The 27,523-nt window shown below is 48.1% G+C and overlaps 1 protein-coding gene across 2 annotated transcripts; it reads left to right on the top strand.

Annotated features, from left to right (window-relative positions):
* Positions 1–690: 690 nt before the first annotated feature.
* Gfra3 (GDNF family receptor alpha 3) lies at positions 691–25,035 on the top strand. Of its 2 annotated transcripts, none has more exons than XR_006065750.2 (8): positions 691–874; positions 10,802–11,089; positions 16,424–16,516; positions 18,253–18,565; positions 23,229–23,332; positions 23,507–23,645; positions 24,035–24,120; positions 24,336–25,035. XR_006065750.2 is itself a non-coding variant. In XM_042264138.2 (8 exons), exons 1-8 carry the CDS (start codon positions 793–795, stop codon positions 24,423–24,425), a joined length of 1,191 nt encoding a protein of 396 aa, XP_042120072.2. In that variant the 5' UTR covers positions 695–792; the 3' UTR covers positions 24,426–25,035. The 2 variants fall into 2 exon arrangements, 1 of the variants encoding a protein (XP_042120072.2); XM_042264138.2 differs by having other exon boundaries at positions 695–874; positions 23,507–23,641.
* The last annotated feature ends 2,488 nt before the right edge of the window (positions 25,036–27,523 follow it).

Below are 27,523 nucleotides of genomic sequence, written 5' to 3'. Positions count from 1 at the left end.
ACACAGAAATCAAGATACCTTTGTGATGGTGCAAGATTTCTTGGTTTGGTTTGGCTTTGGATTTGTTTAGGTTTTGTTTTTCAAGACAGGGTTTCTCTGTGTAACAGCCCTGGCTGGCCTGGAACTAGCTCTGTAGATCAGGCTGGCCTCGAGCTCACAGAGATCTGCCTGCCTCTGCCTTCCAAATTCGCGCATTTAAGGCGTGTGAGATACGGTGTCACTCCATAGCCCACACAGGTCTGGAACTCGATGTGTCAGGCTAGTTTCTAGGTCAGGCTAGAATCAACTCACAGCAATCCTCCAGCTTCCGCCTCCGCGATTTCAGGAGTGAGCCCACACCTGGTTGATTCCAGGGTTGTTACAAGCTTTCATTTGTGGTGGTTATTGTTCCTGGATGGGGAGAGGGGTTCGGAATGGGAAAAGGTGCTTTGTTTTTGACAAATACTTAGCGGCGGCAGCCTTGCCAGGGCAATTGGCAGCAGACAGATAACAGGCTGGCGGACTCTAGTGGCTCACGCTGTTGACTCAAGCGGCCCTATAAGGTCTTGTCCCACTCTGGGTCCGGGAGAAACAGCCGCCCGCCCGAGGCTGCCTGGCGCTTCAGAGTTGGAGGGCGGTGCCCGCGACCCTAGTGGGAGAGTGGCGGCGCCGGGAGGAGGGGCGGGAGGCGGGGTGGGAGGTGCCGGCCGCGGGAGCCCTGCTGGCCGAGTCCCGCGCACCGAGGCAGGGGAGCGCTGCGCCCTGCGCAGGCGGAGCTCCGGGAGAGCGGGCACCCGGCGTCCACGACCCGCCATGGGACGCCCCCGGAGCCCACGACTGAGGCCGCTGGGGGTCCTGCTGCTGGTGCTGTCGCTGTGGCTGCCACTTGGAGCAGGTAAGTGTCGCCAGCGCATTCCCCCAGCCAGAACCCTCTAGGGCTGTAGGGCAGGTGGAGCCTGGAGTGTGGGTTAAGAGTCAGCTAGCTGCCTTGTGTCCTCGCTCTTCTGTCCCTCGAGTCTGGAGGAACCGGAGTAGGCAGCCCAGAGAGATCCGAAAGGGGCTTATACAGGAGCATGGACTCGTGTAGATGGAGCCCTAGCGAATCCTGGCCACCCCAGTAACTCCTCGATCCTGGTTCTACTTCTTGCCTCCTTTGAGGTGCATCTAAATCAGTTGTGGGGCAACCCCAAGCCAGGGCACTGCCAAGTCAGCATCCCCAGGAGGAGAGAATCTGATCAGAGGCTGCCATTGGCTCTCAGTGGCCTCCAACTCTTCCTACCGCTTAAAGGAAGCAGAAACTAAAGAATTTGCGTAGACTTGACACAGAATAGGCTTGTAAACTGCTTAGAATTTGCTAACCTCATCACCTGATTGTGTTGTTGAGAATGTTACCACCAACATGCTCTCTTCCTACACAGGGATGTGCTTTTTATTTATTTATTTATTTATTTATTTATTTATTTATTTATTTATTTATTTATTTTTGGTGTTCGAGATAGGGTTTCTCTGTGTAGACATGGCTGACCTGGAACTCCTCTGTAGAGCAGGCTGGCCTCGAACTCACAGAGATCCGCCCGCCTCTGTCTTCTGAGTACTGGGACTGTAGGCGTGAGGCACCCTCGCTGGCTTTTTATTTTAAACAGTCTCATGTAGTAGTCTTGTTCTGGGACTGGCTATGCATAAGAAGATGATCTTGAATTTCTAATCCTGCTCCATGTGCCGGGGTTACAGATGTGTGCCACTGCAGCTGGAGTTATCTCCAGTCCCACCGGGGGCCCACAGCTGCTCAGACCCAAGCAAACACACACAGAGATTTATATTACTTATAAACAGTTCTTATATCTTAAATCAACCCATTTCTATTAATCTGTAAGTTGCCACGTGGCTTGTGGCTTACCGGTACTTTTACACCTCACTTCCGCTGTGTCCGGCTGGCGACTCCTGACTCAGCCTTCCTATTCCCAGAATTCTCTTCTCTGCTTGTCCCACCTATACTGTACTTCCTGCCTGGCTACTGGTCAATCGGCATTTTATTTATCAAATCAATCAGAGCAACACATTGGCAGCTTAGAGAAAGACCTCCCGAGCATGCCGCCACCCTCCTGTTTTATGATGCCTGCTAGTGGAGCTCACAGCTCTGCCCCAGCCCCCAGTCTCACTGGATGTAGGGCGTTGTTGTTGTTTGTTTGTGGGTTTTTTTTTCTTGTTTGTATTTTTTTCTTAGACAAGGTCTCCATATGTTGCCTAGCTGACCTGGAACTCCATGTAAATCAGGCTCACAGAAATCCACCTGCCTCTGCCTCCCAAGTTCTGAGAGTAAGTCTTTTTTTTTTTTTTTAGATCCACTTGCTTGATACATTTTTTAATTGAAAATAGGTTTTCTCTCATACTCTGCACCCCAATGACAGTTTCCCTCCCTCCACTCCCCCCAGTCCCACCTACGTTTCCTCTCCCCTACCTTTCCTCTCCCCCAGACTTACTCCCCCTCTGTTTCACTTCAGGAAAGAGCAGGCCTCTGAGAGAGAACAACCAAAGAGGACAGAACAGGATACAATAAGACAAAGCAAAGCCCTCATATGGAAGCTGGACAAGGCGACCCAGTCAGAGGAAAAGCGGCCCAAGAGCAGGCGAGAGGCAGAGACCACCCACTCCCGCTGCTGGGGTCCCACAGAACTGGTGTAGTGAACTCCCTGCCAGGCCATATGGCTTTCCCCCAACAAGGTGCCCAGTACAGTGCCTTCTCCAGAGGATAACTGATCCACAGTAAGTTTTGTGGAATCCTATAACTCAGGGCTGATTTAGAACCATGTCCTTCTACCCCAAGGAAGAGAATCCTAAGGACGGAAGTCCCAGCAAAGAATGATAACGATCTTAGGAAAGAGGAAAAACACTCGGAGTCTCATTGTGGGAGACAGCACACAAACAAACAAACACAGCCCAGCCTCAGTTGAAGGAATCCTGAGTGAGGCCACACACCACAGAGCTGGTGCCACAGAAATACAGTGGAGCGGGGCCTGATGCTGTAATTCCAGCACTCTCCAGGATCATGAGTTTGAAGCCAGCCTGGGCTCGATACACAGCAATACCCTGTCTCCAAACAAGGTGCAGGTGTGGGGAAGGGGAGCAGTGTGTGTCTGGGGAGACGGCTCAGATAGGTGGCACGCTTTCTGTGCAAGCTTGAGGGCCTGCGTTCCAGATCTCCAGGACTTACATGAAAGCTGGGAGCAGTGGCGCACATCTGTAACACCTGCAGCAGCAGGGTGGGGGGAAGGGGGGTGGAGACAGAGCCTTGCTGGTTAGCCAGTCTAGCCAAAATGGTGAGCTCCAGATCTGGTGAGAAAACCTGTCTCAAACAATGGAGGTGGAGAGCGATAAAGGAAGACACCTACCATGGATCTCTGGCCTCCACAGGCACGTGACGCGCAAACACATTCATGGGCACTCACGCACACACGCATACATGCGCATACAACACACATACAAGGAACAAATAGATGAGAAATGAAAAAGGGGAGAGACTCGTCTGTACAGCGTGTCTCCATCCGTAAATCTGGGCAGTAAGAACTCATCAGTCTGACTTGGCTGCCCACCAGGAAATTCTACTAGTCCCAGCATCTGTCTGCCTGTTAGGGTCAGAGACAAACATTAAATACCTTCCTCATTAATTGGTGAAGTAGAGTGACAGACAGGTCCATTCCACAGTAACATCTGCAATATTTCCTGCTCAAGTGGCCCTACCAGGGCCTAGGATGTGAGTGTACTTGCCTTGCATCATTCCTAAGGCCCTAGGGTTTAATCCCCAGCACTACAGCGCACACACACACACACACACACACACACACACACACACACACCCCTCACTGCTGCCCAGTAGCTGCCCAGTGCCTCTGCTGAGCTAACACTAACAGGGAGTTTTTAACAGTTGAGCAGAGAATACCACTGCTCACCCCAAACCAAACAGAAAGGGGGCTTTCCACTCTCAGGGAAGTGGCATCATGGCCTAAAAATCCTTCTAAACTACGTAGAAAACATGAGCTCCAGGTTCTAACTTAGAGCTAGGCTGGGCAGGCAACATTCCTGATGCTTGTTCTTTTTCTTGGCTCATTCGTCCACCAGCGGGTGTCCATGCAAGGAACCACAGGAGGGAAACCAATGAGGCTCTTATGCCCCCACCCCACCACCCACCCCACCCCCTCTGCCCAAAGGCTGACAATTAGTCCTTCTCTGATGAACCCAGTTAGAACCGGTACAACGTGCTTAAATGGGGCAGCAGCTACTCAACTCTGGGGAACCTAGGAGTGTGCCCACTCTTCTAAGAGAAAGCGCCTGTTTTTTTTTTTTTTTTTTTTTTTTTTTTTTTTTTTTTAAATTATGTATACAGTATTCTGTCTGCATGTGTCCCTGCAGGCCAGAAGAGGACACTAGATCTCATTACAGGTGGTTGTGAGCCACCATGTGGTTGCTGGGAATTGAACTCAGGACCTATGGAAGAGTAATCAGTGCTCTAACTGATGAGCCATCTCTCCAGCCCCATGGGTTTTTTTGTTTTTTAATTTTCTTCTTGAGCCTGGGTCTCACTATATAGCCATCCCTGGCCTTGAGGTCACAGAGGACACTTGCCTCTACTGCCTGAGTGCCGGGAAAAGGTATGGGCCTCCATCCATAGGCTCCACATACCCTGTGGAGCACCGTGCTTTTTTTTTTTTTTTTTCTTTGTTTGGAGTTTTGGTTTTTTGAGACAGCCCTGGCTGTTCTGGAACTCACTCTGTACACCAGGCTGGCCTCCAACTTACAGAGATCCACCTGCCTCTGCCTCCTGAGTTCTGGGATTAAATGAGTGCACCACCATGCCGGGCTTGTCTGGCTTTTAAATAGCCACTCATTACATCTCTAAAAGATTTTCTTTTTTAGGTCAAAGTAGGTAAGGGAAAGTTGGTGTGGTGTAATCTTAGCACTCTCGTCAGTCTGACTGGGCTGTCCACCGGGAAGCTGCACTCCCCCTAACCTGGGGCTGCATGTTAGGGTCAGAGGTAAACGTTAAACACCTTCCTCATTAGCTAGTAAAGTAGAATGAACGACAGGTGTACTTGACAAGGACGGCCTGATTTACGCGGTGAGTTCTAGAGCAGACTACATACATAGCAAGCTCTAACCAGTCCTGGCGACCGAGGAAGACTCTGTTTCAAAAATAAGTAATATTACAAATGAAAGAAAAGAATATAGATCTGTGGTAGCACTTGCCTGACATTCAGTCTCTCATCGTCAGCGCAGAACCTTAGATAAAAAGAAAGAAAAGAAAAGGACTCGGGACATATCAGGGTACGGACCTCTTGCCTAACGTGAGCTAGATTCAGTTTCCAACACCAGCCAAGAAGAAAAGAAAACATGTGTGTTAATTAAAGCAAACATCTGTGCCTTGTATCAGTTTTTGAGCTTGCCCTGAACTAAGCCGGTTTCACAATCCAGGAAGCAACCTCTACTTTTTTCCCTCTTGAAATTTACATTTGAATCCCTCCAAGTTCTTTGTGGCCTGAGAGGCCCTTGAATCCACCAGGCTCAGGCTTGGTCAGCTACCAGCAAAGAGAACGTTTTTTGGTTTTTGGTTTTTTTTGGTTTTTCGAGACAGGGTTTCCCTGTGTAGCTTTGCGCCTTTCCTGGATCTCACTTGGTAGCCCAGGCTGGCCTCGAAAGAGAACACAACTGGTTAGGACTCAACCTTTGGTTTAGTTAAGTGTTTGTTTACTTCAGCGACTGCGATGGGACTGAAACCTGGGGCATTTCCCTCAGTCAGCCACTAACCCATACTTATTTGTAATAGGCATCTCTTTACACTTTCTAGAATTCCTCAATGTGTTTAAATCCATGTCCCTTGTTGGTAAAGGTCTTTTCTTTCTTTCTTTTTTCTCTTTGAGATAGTAGTGTGCCATAATGTGGTTGCTGGGAACTGAGTACAGGTCCTCTCTGCAAGAGTGGCCGGTGCTCTTAATCTCTGAGTCAACTCGCTGGCCCCCTTCTTTTTCTTCCCTTAAAAAAAAAAAAAAATCATTATTTATGTATATTTGTGTATTTGTGTATCTCTCTCTTGCTGTGTGAGTGCAGGTGCCAAGGGAGGCCAGAAAAGGGTCTTGAATGCCTTGGAACTGGAGTTGCAGGCGGTTGTGAGCTGCCTGTGGGTGCTAGGAAATGAACTCAGGTCCTCCGGAAGAGCGTAATTCTCTCTAAAGAGCTGAATCATCTCCACAGTGTTTCTTCCTCCTCCTCTCCCTCCTCCTCTCCTTCTTCTTCCTCCTCCTCCCTTTCTTCCTCCTCTTCCTCTTCTTCCTCCTCTTCTTCCTCTTTCTCCTCTTCTCCTTTCCTCCTCCCCTCCTCCTCTTCCCCTCCTCCCCTTCTTCCTCCTCCTCCCCTCCTCCTCCTCTTCCTCCTTCTTTGTCTTCATCTTTTACATTTGTTACTTATTTGGGGTGGTTGGAGGGCACATATGTGGAGGTCAAAGAACAACCTGCAGTATTTTCTCAGGCTTGGTAGAAAAGGTCGTCTTGCCAGCCCAGACAAGGCTTCTAAACTGGGCATGGTGGTGCATGCCTGTAATCCCAGTTTTTGGGTGGTAGAGACAGGAGTATCAGAGGTTCAAGGTCATCCTCCACTACATAGAGAGTCTGAGGCAAATCTTGACTACCTAAGGCCCTAGTTCAAAAAACAAACATGGACTTTTAAATGGTCATGTTGGCTCACACCTGAGGGGATTGTCTCCAGGCCAGCCTGTGCTAGGCTACAGAATAAGACTCTATTTAAAGAAAAGGAAAGAAAGAAAACCACACGGTTAGTGAATGACAGAGTTACTGTCACCTTCCATGGATTTTGCAGTTGACAAATTCCCATCACTATGGATAAATTTCACAAAAATGTAACTGAGCAAAAGAAGCTGTGTCATGCACAGTGGCCCATACCTGTAATCTCAGCACTGGGGAGTCTGAGGAGGGATGTGCAAGGCCAGCTTGAGCTCCTGGGGTACACTGGGCCATTTAGCAAGAAAAGGAGAAGAAACCCACTCAAAGGGGCTAGAGAGATGCCTCGGTAGGAAAGAGTGATTACTTGATAAGCATGAGGATTTGAATTCAAAGCTCTAGCATCCACACTTAAAACAACAACAGGGCTGGAGAGATGGCTTAGTGGTTAAGAGCACTGACTGCTCTTCCAAAGGACCTGGGTTCAATTCCCAGCACCTACATGAAAGCTCACAACTGTCTGTAACTCCAGTTTCAAGGGACCTGACACTCATGGAAAAACACCAATGCACATTAAATAAAAATAAATAAAATTGAAAAACAACAGCAACAAAAACAGTCGCGGCTGTGTGTACCCATAACCCTGGCATTGTGGGGCAGATTCTGAGAGCATGATGGTCAACCAGCCTAACCAAAAAGATGATCTTTTGGTCTAGGGAGAGATCCTGTAGCGAGTCAACAAGGCAGAGAACAATAGAGAGAGAGAGACACCCTACATCCTGCGGTGACTTCTGCATGTGTCTGCATAGGCACAGATGCTGCACACAGGCAATACCCACACAAACAGATAAACAAACACATACATAACATCCACACATACATGAATACATACTTGGCAAGATGCAAAGAAAAGCACATATTAAGTGATTGAAAATAAAACTGATCTCTGATGTTAGAAATAAGATATTGAGCTGGGCAGTGGTGGCACACTTCAGAGGCAGGAGGATCTCTGTGAGTTAGAATAGCCTGGTCTACAGAGCAAGTGCCAGGACAGACAGGACTACAGAGAAACCATGTCTTGAAAAAACAAACAAACAAACAAACAAAAAACCAAACCAAACCAAACCAAAACAACAACAAAACCCCACTGGTTTTCTTGCAGAAAACTGAAAAAGGACTTCTGGGCCATGGGTAATGTTCAGTTTTACTACTCAGATGCTGGTTACATAGATGTATTCAGTTGGTAAAATTCATTTATCTATACATCTTTCATTCGTGGACTTTTCCTGAATCTTTTTTTTTTTTTTTTGGTTTTTCGAGACAGGGTTTCTCTGTGTAGCTTTGCGCCTTTCCTGGGACTCACTTGGTAGTCCAGCCTGGCCTCGAACTCACAGAGATCCACCTGGCTCTGCCTCCCGAGTGCTGGGATTAAAGGCGTGCGCCACCACCGCCCGGCAACTTTTCCTGAATCTTATTCTTGGGTTTATTACTGAGATGGAAAAATAGCAAGGCTTGGTAGGTGTGAGGAGAAACTAGAATCTTTGCAGGTTGGTTGTGGAAATCTAAAAAATGCAGCTTCTGTGAAAAACAATTTGGTAGTCCCCCCCCCCCCCCCCGAAAGTTAAGCATAGCAGTGCTGGAGATGTGACTCAGTGGCTAAGGGCATTTTGCTGCTCTGGCAGAGGATCTAATTTTGGTGCTCAGCACCCACAAGGAGGTTCATAACTTTGTCAAACTCTGCTTCCAGGATATCCAACTCCCTCTTCTGGTCTCCATGGGCACCAGACACACATGTGATGTACATATGTACATGAGGGCAAACATACACATAAAATAAATAAGAAGGTAAATCTGAGGTCTGGCAGGGTGGCTCAGTGGGTAAAGACACTTACCATCAAGCCTGACGACCTGAGATCAATTCCTGAGACCTACATGGAGGAAGGAGAGACCCAACTCCTATTGATTATCTTCTGACTTTCACATCTGTGCTATGCATACATGCACCTCATAAATAAATACATAGAATAAAAAAATTTAAAGGAAGGTAAATTTTGTGTTGTGTGAATTTTACCTTAATAAAAAGTCTTCTAGCTTACAAAAGGGGCTCACTAACCAAGATATCCAGAAGATGTGAGAGAATGGCTTTGGAGGATACAACCATGGAGACCTGAAAGGAGACCTGGCCAAGGAAAATGAGGAAGAGATTGTGGGAAGTTGTTGAGGCACCAGGGCTTATTGAACATATATAGCTTAGGGTTTCCATTGCTGTGAAGAGACACCATGACCATGGCAACTCTTATAACGGAAAACATTTAATTGGGTCTGGCTTACAGTTTCAGAGGTTTAGCGTATTACCATCATGACATCATGCAGGCAGGCATGGTGCTGGAGAAGGAGTGGAGAGTTCTACATCTTGATCCCAGAAGCAACTTTGAACCACACTGGGTATAGCTTGAGCATAGGAGACCTCAAAAGCCCGTCCTCACAGTGACACACTTCCTCCAACAAGGCCACACCTCCTCATAGTGCCAGTCCCTGTGGGGGCCATTTTCTTTCACACCACCACAAGTCAGAACATCTAATTTTTAGATTTATTTATTTTATTGTTTTATGTATATGAGTGTTTTGCCTGCATGTATGTCTGTGCACCACGTGCATGTCTGGCATTGGAGGAAGTCAGAACAGTGTTGGATCCCTTAGAACTGGAGTTACAGATGGTTGTGTGTGGTGATATCTTGCTTGTGCTTTAACAAATAAAGCTTGCCTGAATATCAGAGGGTGAAGCTAGCCATTAGTTACCATAGAGGTCTGGAGGTCTGTATAGACAGATAAGAAATGATATGGCTGGGCAGAGAGAAAGGAAGTGATAAGGTGGGGAGGGGACAGGAGCTCCTTTTGGGCTGAGGCTTTTATAGAGGTAAGAACTAGTGGCTGCTACTCTGCCTCTCTGATCTTTCAGCTTTCACCCCCTAATATCTGACTCTGGGTTTTTATTATTAAGACCAATTAGAATTCACACTTCATCTGGCGCCCAATGTGGGGTGCGGGGTGGCTACCCACCAACCCCACAGTTCCCCAGAGTTTTCTTGAGTGAGAGCAGCAGGAAATATTAGATAGAAAGATTTAGAGTGTGTAGATAAACAGAAAATACAAGATAGCCTCGGTTGATCAATTGAGAGATCCCAGTGTCGGTCAGGGTAACCATGTGTCTGATTTATTTTTCTTCCCAGTTGAGTTATGACCAACTTTGTAGTTCAGAACCCTCTCCAGGCTTATCATTTGTATCTGAATAGGAGAAAAAATTTCATTCCTTAATCCTATAAATCCTGAAATTCCTCATCTGTTTTTGTTTTGTTTGTTTGTTTGTTTGTTTGTTTGTTTGTTTTTTGAGACAGGGTTTCTCTGTGTAGCTTTGGCTGTCCTGGAACTCACTCTATAGACCAGGCTGGCCTCAAACTCAGAAATTAGCCTGCCTCTGCCTCCTGAGTGCTGGGATTAAAGGTGTGTGCCACCACCACCGGCCTAAAGTGTATATATTTTAAAGAAGCACAACTCAGGAACAGCTCTCTGATAGATGTTGCTGGCATGGCATGGCTTATTTAAATTTATTTATATCAATGTTTGCTTCCATGTATGTCTGTGCACCACATGTGCCTGGAACTGGAGTCATGGACAGCTGTGAGCCATCGTATGGGTGCTGGGACTTGAACCTGGGTCCTCTGGAAGGGCAGCCAGTGCTCTTAACTGCTAAGCCATCACTCCAGCACCTTCCACACTTCTTATTTTTTCGAATAATGTGCGTTGGTGTTTTGCCTACATGTATGTCTGTGTGAGGGTGCTGGATCCCCTGGAACTGGAGTTACAGACACTTGTAAGGTGCCATGTGGGTGCTGGGAATTGAACCTGGGTCCTCTGAAAGAGCAGCCAGTGCTCTTAACTGCTGTGCCATCTCTCCAGCACCCTCCACACTTTTTCTTAAAGCGCTCTGTGATGTCCTAAGATTTTCTCATGATTTCATCTCAATCTGCTCTACCTTACCTCCTGATGTAGTATTCCCTGGCAGATCTTGTGGCCTCACTTGATTGCGGTCTTTGCAGGAGACTCCCTTCCCACAGAGAGCAGGTTTGTGAACAGCTGTATCCAGGCCAGAAAGAAATGCCAGGCTGATCCCGCTTGCAAGGCTGCCTACCAACAGCTGGAGTCCTGCACCTCCAGTCTCAGCACGGAATTACCCTTGGAGGAGTCTTCCATGTCCGCAGACTGCCTGGAGGCAGCGCAGCAACTTAGGAACAGCTCTCTGCTAAGCTGCACGTGCCACCGACGCATGAAGCACCAAGCTGCCTGCCTGAACATTTACTGGACCGTTCACCCCGCCCGCAGCCTTGGTAAGGCCACTCTCCCGGACTGGACTAAGCTGGGAAGGTGGATTTGGGGAAGTCACTTCTCACTGGTGTAAGACCGGCCGTGTAGTTGATTTTGGAGGGGGTGAATGAAGTCTACGCGTGACATCAGTGAGAGATGCGGGGGAAATTTGGCGTTACCTTCTTAGGTAAAACTTCAAACTTTGCCCTCTCCTCTACCTATTTCTACCTTTCTTTTAAAAATATTTTCAGCCTTTTTTTTTTTTTTTTGAGTTCGAGGCCAGCCTGGTCCACAGAGTTTGTTCCAGAACAGTCAGGGCTACACAAGGAAAACCTGTCTCAAAAAAACACATAAAAAATATGCCGGGCGGCAGTGGGGCTCACCTTTAATCCCAGCACTCGGGAGGCAGAGGCAGGCGGATCTCTGTGAGTTCGAGGCCAGCCTGGTCTACAGAGTGAGTTCCAGGAAAGGAGCAAAGCTACACAGAGAAACCCTGTCTCGAAACCCCCCCCCCCAAAAAAAAAAAAAAAAAAAAACACAAAACCAAAAAACAACTTAGGTTTTCCCTCTGCGCCCACTCTGTCTCTGTCTGTCTCTGCATCTCTTTGGTTCTCTCTCTCTCTCTCCTTCTCCTAATAAAGCTCTAAAAGGTAAAAAAAAAAAATTGTTCACGTGTGCAGATATGTGTTTGTATGCATGCCAGGGTTCGAGTGTGGAGGTCAGAGGACAATTTTTTTGTTGTTTGTTTGTTTTTCCGAGACAGGGTTTCTCTGTGTAGTTTTGGTGCCTTTCCTGGATCTCACTCTGTAGACCAGGCTGGCCTCGAACTCACAGAGATCCGCCTGCCTCTGCCTCCCGAGTGCTGGGATTAAAGGTGTGCACCACCACCGCCCGGCTCAGAGAGCACTTTTGTGGAGTTGCTTCTCTTCTTCTACCATGTGGATTCTGGGAATCAAACTCGGGCTGGCAGGCTTGCTGGCAAGCACTTTTAACCACGGAGCCATCTTGCGGGCCCCTTACGTCCACTTTTCTTACCTGTATCCTCCTCTTCACAAAGCTCTAAGTCAGGGAGAGTCCCAGCCTGAGGAGTTCCTGAAATAGGATATTGAGAGAAATTGAGGAAAGGGACTCAACCCACAACAGGTTCGGAACACCACGGGATCTCCTGAATCAGAGGGTGGGAAGTAGCACATCGCTGCAGCTTGTAACAGAAAGGTTTTCATTAACCAGACTGGACGAAGCAAGAGAGAAGGCTCAGAGGGAGCCACGCGCAAGATTCACATCTGTCTCTGGATGTAGAGCCCCCTCCCCCTGCCCCTCCCCCTCCCCTCCCTTCCGCCTCCCTGCTCATCAGCTCGAATTAATTATTTAACTAACTTTGGGTTTTTTGAGACAGGCTTCTCTGTGTGGCCTTGGCTGTCCTGGATCTCGTCTGTAGACCAGGCTGGCCTCGAACTCAGAGATTCACCTGCCTCTGTCTCCCAAGTGCTGGGACTATGTTGTGATAACAAAAAAGACTTCCATAGGTAAGCGTGGAGGCTTGTAATGCCAGCATTGGAGAGACTGAGGTATGAGGATCCCCACAAATTTGAGGCTAGCCTAGGCTAGTGAGACTCTGTCTCAAACAACAAAACAAAAACCCAAAACTTTAATTTAAAAAAAAAAAAAAAAAAAGATCAAAAAGTGCCAGGGAGGTAGCTCAGTCAACCTTGCAAACATAAAGACCTAAGTTTGAGCTCAGAATCCACATTAAAACAAACAAGTGGGCATGTGACATTTGTAATTCCAGTGCCGGGTAAGCAGAAAAATAAACGCCTGGGCTGTGCTGGCCAGACAACCGAACCTGCTTGGTGAGTCCGAGGCCAGTAAGAAGCCTTGTCTCAAAAACAAACAAACAAACAAAACAAAACGGGGTGGCGTAGGGAGGGGCTGGAGAGATGGCTCAGTGGTTAAGAGCACTGGCTGCTTTTCCAGAGGACCTGAGTTCAATTCCCAGCACCCTGGGGGCAGCTCATGACTGTCTCTAACTCCGATTCCAGGGGATCTGACACCCTCTTCCGGTACTTGGACACTTTTGAGTTTTGCTCAGGGGTCTTACTATGAAGCACAAGAATGGCCTCAGCCTTTGAGTGTAGAGAACATGGGCATATGTCCTGGCTCATGGAATGTTCTCTGCTGGGTCTGGATCTGGTTCCTCTTGATCTAGAAACCCATACATTGAAAAGACAAGTCTTATGCCTTCTGGACCTTCGCAGAACACAGACACAAGTCAAGGACACAAATAACCTCAGACAGGGGAGGCTGGGAGGCACAGGGCACCCCGACTCACGGCTGGTGTTGAAAGGCCCTCTCCCCTAGGAAGAGGGGTGTCCCCTGTGCTTTAAGGATGAGTTGCTCTGTGCATTCCTCTGTGGGACTCTTGGCCTAGCCCTCTGCCAGGTTCTGGCCTTTCTGTTATTCTCTTTGGCCATGTTTAAAATGGGCGCTGCAGCCTCCCTGGGGACTGAGCAATATTCTCAGTCTGCTTCCTGCCTGAAGGATGTTGGGATTTTAAGTCTCATTGTCTCTCTTAATATGGGCTGGTAGCTCTTGGCTGCCTAACACATAATTGCTTTTTATATCCTTGATTTCTGTCATCTCTTGAGCCCAGCGGCCTTTTCCACAACTTAAGACACGTGCTCCCTTCTAGACCTAATTGAAAGTCCCTTGTCAGGCCTCCATGGGAGTCACTGCTTTAATCTATTTTCTTTTCTCCTGAGTATATTAGACCAATGGCAGGCTTTACTGCTTACCCCCATCATCAGCCGAGAGATCCCAATGTCGGTCAGGGTAACCATGGGTTTGATTTATTTTTCTTCCCAGTTGAGTTATGACCAACTTTATAGTTCAGAACCCTCTCCAGGCTTATCATCTGTGTCTGAATAGGAGAAAAAGTTCCATCTCTTAATCCTGTAAATCCTGAAATTCTTCATCTGTTTTGTTTTGTTTGTTTGTTTTTGTTTTTGTTTCAAGACAGGGTTTCTCTGTGTAGCTTTGGCTGTCCTGGAACTCACTCTGTAGACCAGGCTGGCCTCAAACTCAGATTCACCAGCCTCTGCTGTTTTGAAAAAAACGAGAGAGAGAGAGAGAGAGAGAGAGAGAGAGAGAGAGAGAGAGAAGAAGGAGGAGGAGGAGGAGGAGGAGGAGGAGGAGGAGGAGGAGGAGGAGGAGGAAAGGAAGGAAGGAAGGAAGGAAGGAAGGAAGGAAGGAAGGAAGGAAGGAAGGAAGGAAGGAAATTACCAGGTTAAACTGCAGTTAGAACAAGCCCTCCCCCAGACCACTGGCTTTTCAAAAGGAAAATGTATTTCTTTTTTTTTCTTTTTTTTGGTTTTTCAAGACCAGGTTTCTTTGTGTAGCCCTGGCTGTCCTGGAACTAGCTCTGTACACAGAGATCCATCTACCTCTGCCTCCCCAAGTGCTGGGATTAATAGGCCTGCGCCACCACTGCCTGGCTGAAAAATGTATTTCTTGCCCATGTTTTCCATCTGATGCCAGTTTCCATCAGCTGACTTTTTCCTACCTTTCATCTTCATGGGTGGATCCAGGCTGGTAGAGAGGAGGAGCAGCAGAACCGTGTGATGGTTCTCAAACTCCTGCTCAGATGTGAGTGACATCATTTTAGCTTAAACTCCGTAGGCTGAAGCAAGTCACATGGCCAAGCCTGACAGCAGTGGGCTGAGCATGTGTCTTCCTCTCCCAGGGGACATGGAAGTCCCATGGCCACAGGTGGGAGGTGTAACCCTCCGACAGGATTGGGTGATGGGGCAGAAACGAAGTGGTGATGCCATCTACAACACTCTTTGTCCTGCTTTCCAATCTTCATCCTCATCGTTTCTCTTTCCGATCTTCCCCAGAGACATCTTTTTAAGATTTATTTATTTATTATGTATACAGCATGTATGCCTGCAGGTCAGAAGAGGGAGCCAGATCTCATTACAGATGGTTGTGAGCCACCATGTGGTTGCTGGGAATTGAACTCAGGACCTCTGGAAGAGCAGTCAGTGCTCTTAACCTCTGAGCCATCTCTCCAGCCCCCCAGGTCTTCCTTTCTTAAAGCCCATCCTCTTCTGTTTGTCTGACGTCCATGCTCCTGCAGTCTTCAGGATGCCTTTACAAAGGCCCATTGGGTGCTTACCTCTCTCTTCCAGTGTGATTGATTTAGAGACAGGGTCTCATCTACCCAAGCTAGCTTCTAACCTGCTATGTCGCCAAGGATGACCATGAACTCTTTTTGTTAAAATAATTTATTGATTCTTATTTTATGTACATTGGTGTTTTGCCTGCATGTATGTCTGTGTAGGGGTGTCAGATCTTGGAGGCACAGAGAGCTGTGAGCTGCCATGTGGGTGCTGGGAATCGAACCCAGGTCCTCCGGAAGAGCAGTCAGTGCTCTTAACTGCTGACCCAGCCCCAACCATGAACTCTTGATCTGCCTAGCTACACTTCCTGAATGCTGGTATTACAGGCAGGAGCCACTATGCCCGACTTATTGTTGGTGTTGGGGGTTGAACCCAGGGCTTTGTACATGCCAGGCAAGCATTCTAACTACTGAGCTGCATCCCAGCCCCCAACATTTACTAATTAGTATTTATTGAGCACCCGCCATGCTTAAAACCTAGCGAGTGCCCTTCAGAAGCCCACAGTCCCACAGGATGACTGGGAGAGATGTGTTGGTTGTGGGGTCCTTGTGTCTTTTCTTCCTCTGCTTCTCTCATTCTGGTCCAGCTCCGTACCTAGCATCACTCTGGTATCATGTGTCTCCAAAGCCAGTGGTCAAGCCTAGAGCACAGTCCATTGCCGCCCCTTCCCTAATGGCAAGAGAAAGTGAGAAGGCGTCTCTGTGTTTGAGTGTGTGCCCACAGGCAATGTCTATACTTGGGAGCAGAAATTCTGGAATCAGTGTAGATTTTATATCCCGCCCCACCCCCCCACCCCCCTTTATTTGAGACAAGGTCTCACTGTGTAGCTCTGGCTGGCATGAAACGAAACTCACTGTATAGGCCAGGCTGGCCTCTCATTCATAGAGATCTGGCTGCCTTGTCCCAGAGTACTGTGAGGAAGGGTGGGTGCCATCATGCCTGCCCCAGTTCCCCTTCTTATTAAGCTAGACCTCTCATCCTCAGTTTCTTCCTACCGACTCAGACTTCTGGGAGGGATGAAGTGACGTGTGTGTGTGTGTGTGTGTGTGTGTGTGTGTGTGTGTGTGTGTGTGTGCGCGCGCGCGCGCGCCCTTGCAGCCCGATCCATCGACTTAAGCCCTCCCTGCTCCCCTTCGAAGTGCTTGCCCTTGACATTCATGTCCTCCCTGTCCTCTCCAGGTGACTACGAGTTAGATGTCTCACCCTATGAAGACACAGTGACCAGCAAACCCTGGAAAATGAATCTCAACAAACTGAGCATGCTCAAACCAGGTGTGGCGGACAAGCCTGGGGAAAGGGAGGCTGGGCCTGGGCTCTGAGGGGAGGGTGTCTGAGGGGCGCATACACTAAGGGGTTTTGGGGGGAAGGGTTTCTGCCTGCTGTGTCAGGATGGAAGTCTGAGCTGTGGTGGAGTCTAAGTTCACTGAAGTCATTAAAAAGCAACAGTTACTAGGGAAACCTCCAGAGCCCATTAGGGCCACTGGTCCTCAGGAAGGGTGTGTGGGAGCAGCAGCAGGCCGCAGAAAACATGCTGAAATGGAGTATTTATCCACATTTAAGGTGGCCAGGAAAGTAGTTTTTTCAGAACTCCCCAAGGACTAGGAGATTGCTTGTTGTCAACCATTCTAATGGGGTGGGTGAGAAGTTGGGCAGAAGAAAGTGGAAAGCATCTCATTCCCCACAGGGGTCACTCGGGTGGGAACCGTCAGTGCAAAAGGCCTGTAAAGTGCATTTTCCCCAGGACAGTGAGGCTGTGAACTGGTTGAGAAAGAATACAGAAATGCGTGGCCCTAATCCAAGCTCTGGAGAGGTAGAGGCAGGATGATCAGGAGTTCAAGGTCATCCTCAGCTACAAAATGAGTTCTGAGCTAGCCTAGCCTAGGCTACCTATCAAAACAAAAACAAAAAAACAAGCCAAACAAACAAAAATCAAAGAATAAGTTCAGGCACTAGTTTTTAAAATACAAGAAAGATTTATTTTATAGTTGGTTCTTATTTTTAAAATTAGGATTTTTCTTGTTTTGCTATGCAGCCCAGGCTAGCCTTGAGGTTCTGCTCTTTGTTTTCTGCTCCAAGTGCTAGAATTATATGAGTACACTCCTATGCCTGGAAGAATGTGTGTGTGTGTGTGTTTTGTTATTGTTATTGCTTTTGTTTTTGTTTTGAGGCAGGATCTCACTATGTAGTCCCGGCTGGCCTGGAAATCACTATTGCTAATCATCACTCGGGAGGCAGAGGCAGGTGAATTTCTGTGAGTTTGAGGCCAGCCTGATTTCCAGGCCAGCCGGGACTACATAGTGAGATCCTGCCTCAAAACAACTCCCTGAAGTTGTCCTCCGGCTCCCACACATGCTCCACAGCATCTCTCTCTCTCTCTCTCTCTCTCTCTCTCTCTCTCTCTCTCTCTCTCTCTCTCTCTCTCTCTCCCTGGCTCCCACACATGCTCCACAGCATCTCTCTGTCTCTGTCTGTCTGTCTGTCTGTCTCTCTCTCTCTCTCACACACACACACACACACACTTAAAAAGAAAAAAAAAATACCCCCTCAAAACAAACCAGCAAAACCCTAACAGAATAGAGAGGCCACAATCAAACCTAAGCAGGGTTTGGTTGCACCGTCCTAATGGTTGGAAAGTTCTCTGGGGTGTTGCAGAGCTTCTGATTGGTGATTCCCACCATCACTGCCTAGGATCAAGGAACCCCTTCTGTTTATTTGAGCTGTCTCCTGCTCGGATGCTAGATAAATGAGTGGGTGTTAGATGTATGTGGGTGGTGATGATGATGGTGATGATGGTGATGATGACGGTGATGATGGTGATGATGACGACGACGACCAGACCAGACCAGACGAGGGCAGGGAACGAGATAGAGTTTCTGAGAGAAGAGTCAGGAGTGGATTAATTCAGGACATTTCTTTCTTTCTGGCACCTCAACTGCTTGTCACCTCAGGGGTTTGCTGGGCTCCCTCGTGAGACCCAGCCTGGTGACGTGGCGCTGCTCTCCCCACAGACTCGGACCTCTGCCTCAAATTCGCTATGATCTGTACTCTTAACGACAAGTGTGACCGCCTGCGCAAGGCCTACGGGGAGGCGTGCTCGGGGTTCCGCTGCCAGCGCCACCTCTGCCTGGCGCAGCTGCGCTCCTTCTTCGAGAAGGCGGCCGAGTCCCATGCCCAGGCCCTGCTGCTGTGCCCCTGCAGGCCCGAGGATGTGGGCTGTGGGGAGCGCCGGCGGAACACCATCGCCCCCAGCTGCGCCCTCCCTTCTGAGGTCCCCAACTGCCTGGAGCTTCGGAGCTTCTGCCGGGCGGACCCTCTCTGCAGGTGCCCAGGGAGGGTGGGCGGGACGGGCAGCGACGTGGCACACCTCTCTATCGGGGGTCTCGCTCTCCTTCCGCAAAAGCCGCGCTTGATGTCCCAGGACACCGAGAGCCCACTGGCTGTTTTACCTTGGACATTTTGTGAAACCCCCCCTCCTGCCCTTCCTTCCGTAGCCCAGGCTGTCCACTACATTATGTAACCTAAGCTTCCCCCTTGACTTCCTGGGTGCAGGGGTTATAAAGACACCCCCACCGCTCCAGGCCATGACACTTTTTTTTGATTTTTTTCAGACAAGGTCTCATGCAGCCCTGAACTCTTGATCTTCCTTTCTCTTCCTCCTAAATGCCTGGTCAACTTTAGTTCCACAAATTGAGACCCTGCCTAAAAGAAAACAAAAACAAATAAACCCCCTACGTTTATTTATTCATTTATTTAGTGAGGTGAGGGAGGTGGGGTAGTCCTGCAGCCTCCGGAGTCAGAATGCACGTGTGGAGGTCAAAGGTCAACTCTCTCCTTCCACTAAGTAAGTAGGTTGTGGATCGAGAGGGAGGAAACTCAGGACTTCAGGTTTGGTAGGAAGTGATTTTATCTCACTAGCTCCAGAAACCCTTTTTCTCTTTCTTCCTTTCTTCCTGTCTGTCTTTCTGTCTTTCTTTCTTTCTTTCTTTCTTTCTTTCTTTCTTTCTTTCTTTCTCTCTCTCTCTCTCTCTCTCTCTCTCTCTCTCCCTTCCTTCCTTCCTTCCTCTCTCTCTCTCTCTCTCTCTCTCTCTCTTTCTTTCTTTCTTTCCCTTTCTTTCTCTCTCCCTTCCTTCCTTTCTCCCTCCCTCCCTCTGTCTCTCTCTCTCTCTCTTTCTTTCTTTCCCTTTCTCTCTCCCTTCCTTCCTTTCTCCCTCTCTCTCTCTCTCTCTCTCTTTCTTTATTCTTGTTTTTGTGAGACAGGGTCTCTCTACATAGTCCTGGCTATCCTGGAACTCACTAGGTAAACTAGGCTGGCCTTGAACTCAGAGATCCGCCTGCCTCTGCCTCCCGAGTGCTGAGTGCTGGGAGGCACTGGGATGTAGTGGTTTGCCGCTGCATCCCTGAACTCCTGGGCTGGGGAGGCAGAGGAGGAGGCCCTCCAAAGCCTCTGGACCAGGCAGAAGTGGGTCGCTGCAGAACCAAGAAAGACTGCGTCTCAGCCAATGGAAGGTGATGAGAAGTGACTCCGGAAAGGTGCCTTCTCATCCTCATTCACAGACTGTGGCTCCCTAGCCACTCCCTATATAAACAAGGAAAGTATTTTTCATTAAAAATTAAAAAAGAAATAAAATTCCAATCCAGGATAGTGGCTCACATTGAACTCTCAGCATTTGGAGGCCAAGGCAGAGAGAGCAGAAATGTAAGAACATCTTCATATACATCGTGAACTTAAGGCCAGCATGGGCTATGTGAGACCTTGTCTTAATAAAGCGATAATAGAAATAACTCAAAATGGAGGCTGGAGAGATGGCTCAGTGGTTAAGAGCACCGACTGCTCGTTCAGAGGTCCTGAGTTCAATTCCCAGCAACCACATGGTGGCTCACAATCATCTGTAATGAGATCTGGTGCCCTCTTCTGTATACATAATAAATAAATAAATCTTAAAAAAAAAAAAAAGAAAGAAAGAAAGAAATAACTCAAAATCAAGTTCTTAAGGAGCACTAGCATTCACTTGCTCTTCTGCAGAAGGCCGAACACTCCAATCGAGTTAACTCTGACCAGAATCCCATGAGATCTGCAGTGTTAGCCTAGTTTTTACAGAACACTAGGTAGAATCTTAGGAGCCTGAGGCAGGAGGATGCTTGAATCCAGGAGTTTAAGACCACCTTGAAAAACACAGACAATTTCAAAAGACGAAAATTAAAAATGTAATAAGAATGTCTTTACAAAGCCCATTATTATGCATAATTAATATATGCTAATAAAAATAAGTTAAAGCATCACTCAATACTCTGTCACTATTCTGGAGAGCATTCCCTGCCATTTTTCTATCCAGACAACAAAAATAGGCACATCTGTGTCTTGAGTCTTTCATATATGATACGCTTCTCCCCTCCCCTGTGGAGCAGGGTGGGCATGAGTACGATGTTTCAAATTCAGACAGATATAAACTTAACACATAAACACTAGCCTATGTGTCTCCGCTGTAAAGAGCACTCAAGGCTGTTGTAGAGGACCTGAATTCAGTTCCCACATGATGGCTCCAATCGTCGATAACTCCAGTTCCAGGGGATCCAACTCCATCTTCTGGCCTCCGTGGGCACCAGGCACACACATGGTGCACATACATACATGCAGGCAAACACTCAGACATATAAAATGAAAGTAAGTGCATCTTTTTTTAAAAAAGCTTGTACTTGGAACTCTGAGTAATAATACTAACATTTCCAGCCACTTCTTACAGACTTGATGCTGCTTTAAATACTTAGTATTTACTTGTCTAAGCTTCACAAAAAAAACAAAAAAAAAAAAAAAAACCTATAAGATGGTTGCTGTTACTATTTTGTATCATCCTCAGTTTACAAATGAGCAAATCATAGTAGAAAGAAGTGAAAATAACACACTCGGGGGCTATGGGGAGAGAGTCTGGTTTCTTTTTTTCTTTTTCTTACTCTTTTTTTTGTATTGAGATAGGACCTTTCTAGGTAGGTTTGGCTTGTCAGGAACTTCCTAGGTAGACCAGGCTAGCCTCAAACTCTCAGAGCTTTGCCTGCCTCTGCCTCCTGGGATTAAAGGTGTGTACTACCATGTCAGGTGGAAGTCAGTTTCTAAGCTGGCTTTGGAGAGCAGGCATGTGACTTAGTCTTGAACCATTCTGTGCACCTGTGGTCACTGCTCTAGTAGCCATTACTATCATCTCGCACATTTTAAAATGAGTAAAATCTGGCCTCTAAGGGTTCCTAGTTGGGGAGAAGTAATAGGAAGGTAAACAATTCACCTAGCCCAAGGCAAAATGTAACATAAACTGAAGAAACAGATACAGGACATACTCAGTTTTAGCACCTAAAGAAAACTGGTGTGCTGATTGGTTTTTTTTTTTTTTTTAAGATTTACTTATTTTGATTTTATATGTATTTTGTCTTATCTGCATGTATGTATGTGTACCATGTACATGCTTGGTACCCTGGGAGCCAGAAAAGGGCATCTAGTCCTCTAGGATGGAAGTTACAGATGGTTGTGAGCCACCATGTGGGTGTTAAGAATCGAACCCCTGTCCTCTAGAAAAGCAGCCAATGCTCTTGAGTGCTGAGCCATCTCTCCAACCCTGGGGATTACATTTAATTACAGTAATTGATGTGGGAGAACCCACCATTGTGAGCAATGCTGTTCCCTGGTCTTGGGATCCTGGACTGAATAAAGAAGGAGTAAGTGAGCTAAATACAAACATGCATCATCCATCCTCTCCTCCCCTGCTCTGTGGGCGTGACTGGCCACTTCAAGCTCGTGCTGCCGTGGCTTCCTTGCTCTGTTGGATTGTAACCTGGAACTGTGAGCTAAAATAAAATCCCCAAATTTATCACAGCAACAGAAAGAGAGACTAAGATGACCATCTCACCTAATGTAGGACGAATGTTAATAATCAGAGTATCTGGCGTTTGCTAAACCCATAACGTGTGCCAGCTACTCTGCCGAATGTAATTTATGCCTTCTCCTGTTTCATCCTCGTGGTGGTTATGCTGTTGTCCTCTCTGTTTTGTTTTTTTTTAAGATTTATTTATTATGTACATAGAAGAGGTTGCCAGATCTCATTACAGATGGTTGTGAGCCACCATGTGGGTGCTGGGAATTGAACTCAGGACCTCTTGAAGAGCAGTCGGTGCTCTTAACCTCTGAGCCATCTCTCCAGCCCCCTTGTCCTCTCTGTTTTACGGTCAAGGAAACTTGAAGGAAGCTGTAACTGATCATGTGACTAGGGACTATGGAGCGCATATTCATAGTGATGGGCTGTGGGGCTCTGGGAGAGGTAACTGAATTGTGATGGAGGTAGTCCTGAAGGCAGAAGGGGAGGGGGCATGAGGGCAGGCGTGGGCAGCTGGAGGGCAGTGAGGGTCAAGTCCAGATCTGTACCAGGCTTTTTCTTTTGGGCCACCAACCAGCTCCCAAATCATGACACAGAGACTTAATTTTGAATGCTTGGCCTAGCTTAGGCTCGTTTCTGGCTAGCTTTTTTTTTTTTTCTTTAACTTAAATTAACCTGTTTCTCTTTGTCTGCCTTTTGCTTTTTACTTTTCTTCTGTATCTCTTGCTTCCACTGCTTCTTGTGTCTATCTGTCTGGCTTCTGGCCCCGGGCATGTCCCTCTCTTTCTCCTCAGTCTCTTCTTTCTTCCCCCTTCTCTCTCTTCCTTCTCTCTGCCCACCAGCCCCGCCTGTCTCTCTACTGCCTGGCTATCGGCTCTTCGGCTCTTTCTTTTTTAGGCAGGCAAGGCGAAACAAACGCAACACATCTTTACATAATCAAACAAATGCAGCATAAACAAAAGTAACATGCCTTTACACAGTTAAAGTCATATTCCACCGCGTGAACAAAGGTAACACGCCTTTACATAGTTAAATAGTATTCCACAACTCGGATCCTCAGTGGGGACCCTGGAAACTTCCACAACTCGGATCCTCAGTGGGGACCCTGGAAACTTCCTTTCTTCCAGATCACGCCTAATGGACTTCCAGACCCACTGCCATCCTATGGACATCCTGGGGACTTGTACAACTGAGCAGTCCAGATGTCTGCGGGCGTACATGGGGCTGATTGGTGAGGCTGGGGCATGTGTAGGAATCCTTAGTGCGGTCAGCTCTGAGGTGTAAGTGCCCTGGAGACAGCACCCAGCATGGTGCTGAGGTCCTGAGACAGGCGGGAGGAAATGGAGGCCGGAGTTGGAACTTGTCTAGCCCCTGACAACCCCCCCTTCCTCTCTTCACCCACCAGGGACTGCCATGACCCCAAACTTCATCAGCAAGGTCAATGCCAGTGTTGCCTTAAGCTGCACCTGCCGAGGCAGTGGCAACCTACAGGACGAGTGCGAACAGCTGGAAAGGTCGTTCTCCCAGAACCCCTGCCTCAGTGCGTATGTTCCTCTTACACCCAGCCCCTGGAGCCAGGTCATACTGGCACAGAGAGGAAGGGTCGGCTGTGTGGCCCACTCTTTGGGTCCTGTCTATCCTTTTAGTCAGAGCATCCCTCTTCTGGGCTTCACCCTCTAGCCTTCCAACAAAGCCGTCCTCCCTCCCCCGACTCCTCCCTCCCCCCACTCCCAGAATGACCTCCATGCTGCCTGTTCAACCTGCCTAGGCCCCATGAACTTGACCAAGCAAGCAGAATGAGTCAGAATGTCCTCCCGCTTCCTACCCACCTGTCCACTGTATTCCTGGGACCCATGGCATTCCCCTTCTTGCTTTGGGAGTCAGAGAAACTTCCTGGCACCTTGCTCCAATCTCCTTTTTCTCCTGTACCTAGCGGAGGCCATTGCAGCTAAGATGCATTTCCACAGACAACTCTTCTCCCAGGACTGGGACGGCTCGACCTTTTCTGTGATGCAGGAGGTAGGACCTTCCTCGGTCATGTAGGTCAAGATTATGACTGCACCAGTCGGAGGAAATGCAGACCAGGCAGACCAAGGGACAAGGTGGGAGAGATACCATCAACAATATAGACCTGTGATGCACACAGGTCCCGGGAAGGGGAAGGTTACGTGACTGAGGCTTAGGCAATAAAGGGCGATGTCCTCTGGGCTGACTCTATTCCGTTTCTTCTGCAGAACCATAGCCCGGCTCCGAGACCCCAGCCCAGGCTGCCTGTTCTTTCTTTCTTCGTGCTTACTTTGGTTCTGCTTCAACCCCTCTGGTAGCTGGGCTTCCTCAGGGACTTGCAGCCTGTTTCGGGCGAGAAAACGACAGCGTCTGGAAGAAGATGCAGTGAGCAACACTGCAACCCTGGACTCCAGCAGGCATCCCACCTGGCACGTCCTGTCTGCTCCGGAGGAGGGCTTGGGAGAAGCCAGGGCCTGTGACCTTCGGATCCTGACTGGCTGGTTTTCAAACCTCCCTTACCCCTTCCTTCATCTGTCTCCGGCCGTCCCTCCTTAGGACTTTGTCACCCCCGTTTGGCCATAGATTCTGGTGGTGATTTGCTTCCCCACCCCCCACCCTTCTTCCTGTTTCCCAGGATCGCCCTCCCAGAGCCTAACCGATCAGTCATCCCCTGTTGCATTCTTCAGGAAGGCAGGGCTGAGGGTTCCGAGGCAGCTGAGGAAGGCATTCCCTTTGTGAGGAAGGCTTGTGTTCCCGTCCCCTCAGCCCCTCTGAATGGAAGGTGAGAGCCCGCGGTCTACACTGCCCTGCCCTGCGATCCTGAACACTGGGGCATCAAGAGCTGAAGCCTTTGGGTCTTGCTTAGCACCTGCTACTGTCCCCAAGTCCCCAGCCCCTTGGATCATGATTAAACGTTTTGACCTGAAACTCTGATCTTTATCCATTTTCTTAAATTGGAAGCTTATATAAGATTAGTGGTATGTCTCGTACGCGGGGGCACTGATAGGGTGATGAGGAGACACAGGAGCCCTACTGCTAACTGCTGGGTGGCATCAGACAAACCTCTCAGCCTCGTTTGCCACAGAGGTGGAAGAAAAATAGTATGATACAAGGTGGTACCCATCCTTGGTACTCGGGGTGATTCTGGGATCCTGCCTAGACTCTACCACTGCTGCTGAGGCCCTCAGTCAGCCACAGCATTTATTGAGCCCTCTGAGACACTGATCTGTTCCAGATCATAACAGGCCCAGCAGAAAGCAGAGGCTGTTCTTGCTCTCAGCGAATTTAATCCTCCTGGAGTAAGGAAACATCTTCCCAAGCAGAGTTGGAAGACTGTATTTATAGAGCTGTATTTGCTCATTCATTCATTCACTCATTCATTCATTCATTCTTTCAAAGGCTATCCGTAAGACACTGTCTATCCGTAAGACACTGTGGTGGGTGGAAGAGCTTCTGAGGTAGTGAGATCAGACACTGTTCTCAGTCCTTTCACATGCCAGAGTAGAGACAAAGAGCAGACAGTCAAGAAAAGAACAGGGTGATAAATGCAAAACATTATAACAACCCGCCTTTATTGAGCTTAACCCGTATGCCAAATACTATTTAATAGGTACTGTCTTCAAGAACACACATTGATTCATTTAAGCCTCTGTTGTAATTTAAAATTATTTCTTAGAGTTATTTTTTAGTTTATGTTTGTGAGTGTTGTGTACCACATGCGTGACTACAGAGGTCAGAAAGGAGCACCCTGGAACAGGAGTTACAGATCCTCCTGCCTCAACCTCCTGAGTGCCAGGGTTACAGGTGCTGGTCACCATGCCTGGCTTCCTTCCTTCCTTCCTTCCTTCCTTCCTTCCTTCCTTCCTTCCTTCCTTCCTCCCTCCCTCCCTCCCTCCCTCCCTCCCTTCCTTCCTCCCCTCTTCTTTCCTTTCTTCCTTCCTCCCTCCCTCCCACCCTCCGACCCTCCCACCCTTCCTTCCTTTCTTTTTATGGTGAAGCTTGGAATCAAACCCAGGGCCTGACTGCTCTACTCCCCCCCTGAGGTATTTGTCAGTGTTCTACCCCAGCCTTCTTTCTGGGAAACAGGGACTTGCCGGAGCACGATGTGCTGGCTGTCCCTTGCCATGTGGCCCAGGTTGACCTCAAGCTCATGGGACTCTTTCACCTCATTTGCTTCCTGTCCAACTTTTGAGAGGCGGGGCTTAACGGGATGAAGTACCTCCCTACAGCAGGCCTCAAGGTAGACCCTTTCCATCTCTGCTTCCATGGAAGCAAGCCTCATGCTCCTGCCAACATGGCTACAAGCTCTGACTAGCCCCATGGATTTCCATCCCTTCAAACTGAGCCAAAAGAAATTCTTCTTCCCCGAGTTGGGTGTCAAGTATTCTGCCAGAGCAATGAGAGAAGAAACTGATACTTTCTCAACAAGTTTTGGCTTTGTCAGTCAAGAGCTGTGCAGCCTTGGTCTGAGCCTCTCTGAGATTTACTAACCCCATCTGGAACATGCCAAAGCATTGGCTGCACCTCACAAGGAATGAGCTACATCACGTCAAGCATCGTCTCCGGCACATAGTAAAAATGAGCAATTGTGGTGTATACTGTAGGAAGCAGTCTGGACAAAACAGACAGTTCTAAAGAAGGAAGGAGAACCTGTTAGTCATCTCTCTCAAACTTCCGGAATGTTCCATGCACGTCTGTAACACGAGAGTTGGGGTTATGTGTTGATGTGTGTGGGGCTGCACATCAAAGTGTAATTCACAAACGTCTCGCGGCATCTGTGAACGGAGCTTGAGCTGAGCCTACTCCTCCTCACGGCACACGTGGTCTTGTATGGTGTACATTTCATATGCATAGCTTGTTTAACCAGCTCTGAACTCGTGGATATTTGGTTGTGTTTGTAATTTTGTTATGTGTGTGAGCAAATAGGCATGCTATGGTGCGTGTGTGGAGGTCGGAGGACAATTTGAAGGAGACACCTGTTGCTCGAATCTTAAAAGATCTTTTAATAAAAAAGCCAGATATTGGGGTACAAATGCTGAAAGATCAGAGGAACAAGCCACTGCCACGTCTCACCTGGCTAACTCCATGAATCCTCTGACTGAATTCCTCTGAGTCCTCATCCAAAAGGCTCCAGCCAAAAAAGCCTCAACCAAATGAGCTTCCTCAGCCAAAAAGCCTTTAGTTCCTGTCTCCTCACACATTATATACCTTTCTCCACCCAGCCATCACTTCCTGGGATTAAAGGCATGTGCCACCACTGCCTGGCTCTGTTTCCTCTCCTAGACTGAATCTATCTCATGTAGTCCAGATGGCTTTGAACTCACAGAGATCCAGATGGATCTCTGCCTCCTTGGTGCTAGGATTAAAGGTGTGTGTGCCACCACAGCCTGGCCTCTATGTTTAGTTTAGTGGCTTG

This window comes from Peromyscus maniculatus, chromosome 19, assembly GCF_049852395.1.
Source record: "Peromyscus maniculatus bairdii isolate BWxNUB_F1_BW_parent chromosome 19, HU_Pman_BW_mat_3.1, whole genome shotgun sequence".
Lineage (NCBI taxonomy): Eukaryota > Metazoa > Chordata > Mammalia > Rodentia > Cricetidae > Peromyscus > Peromyscus maniculatus.
Note: the sequence above shows the minus strand (reverse complement) of the source record. Positions and strands in the feature narration are given on the sequence as shown.

Bases quoted from the DNA above. Each gene is read 5' to 3' on its own strand.
- Gfra3 (XM_042264138.2), top strand. From the start codon at position 793: ATGGGACGCCCCCGGAGCCCACGACTGAGGCCGCTGGGGGTCCTGCTG. The intron at 875-10,801 runs GTAAGTGTCGCC...CGGTCTTTGCAG, and splicing joins GTGGCTGCCACTTGGAGCAG to GAGACTCCCTTCCCACAGAG. The intron at 23,642-24,034 runs GTGCGTATGTTC...TCCTGTACCTAG, and splicing joins CTCCCAGAACCCCTGCCTCA to CGGAGGCCATTGCAGCTAAG.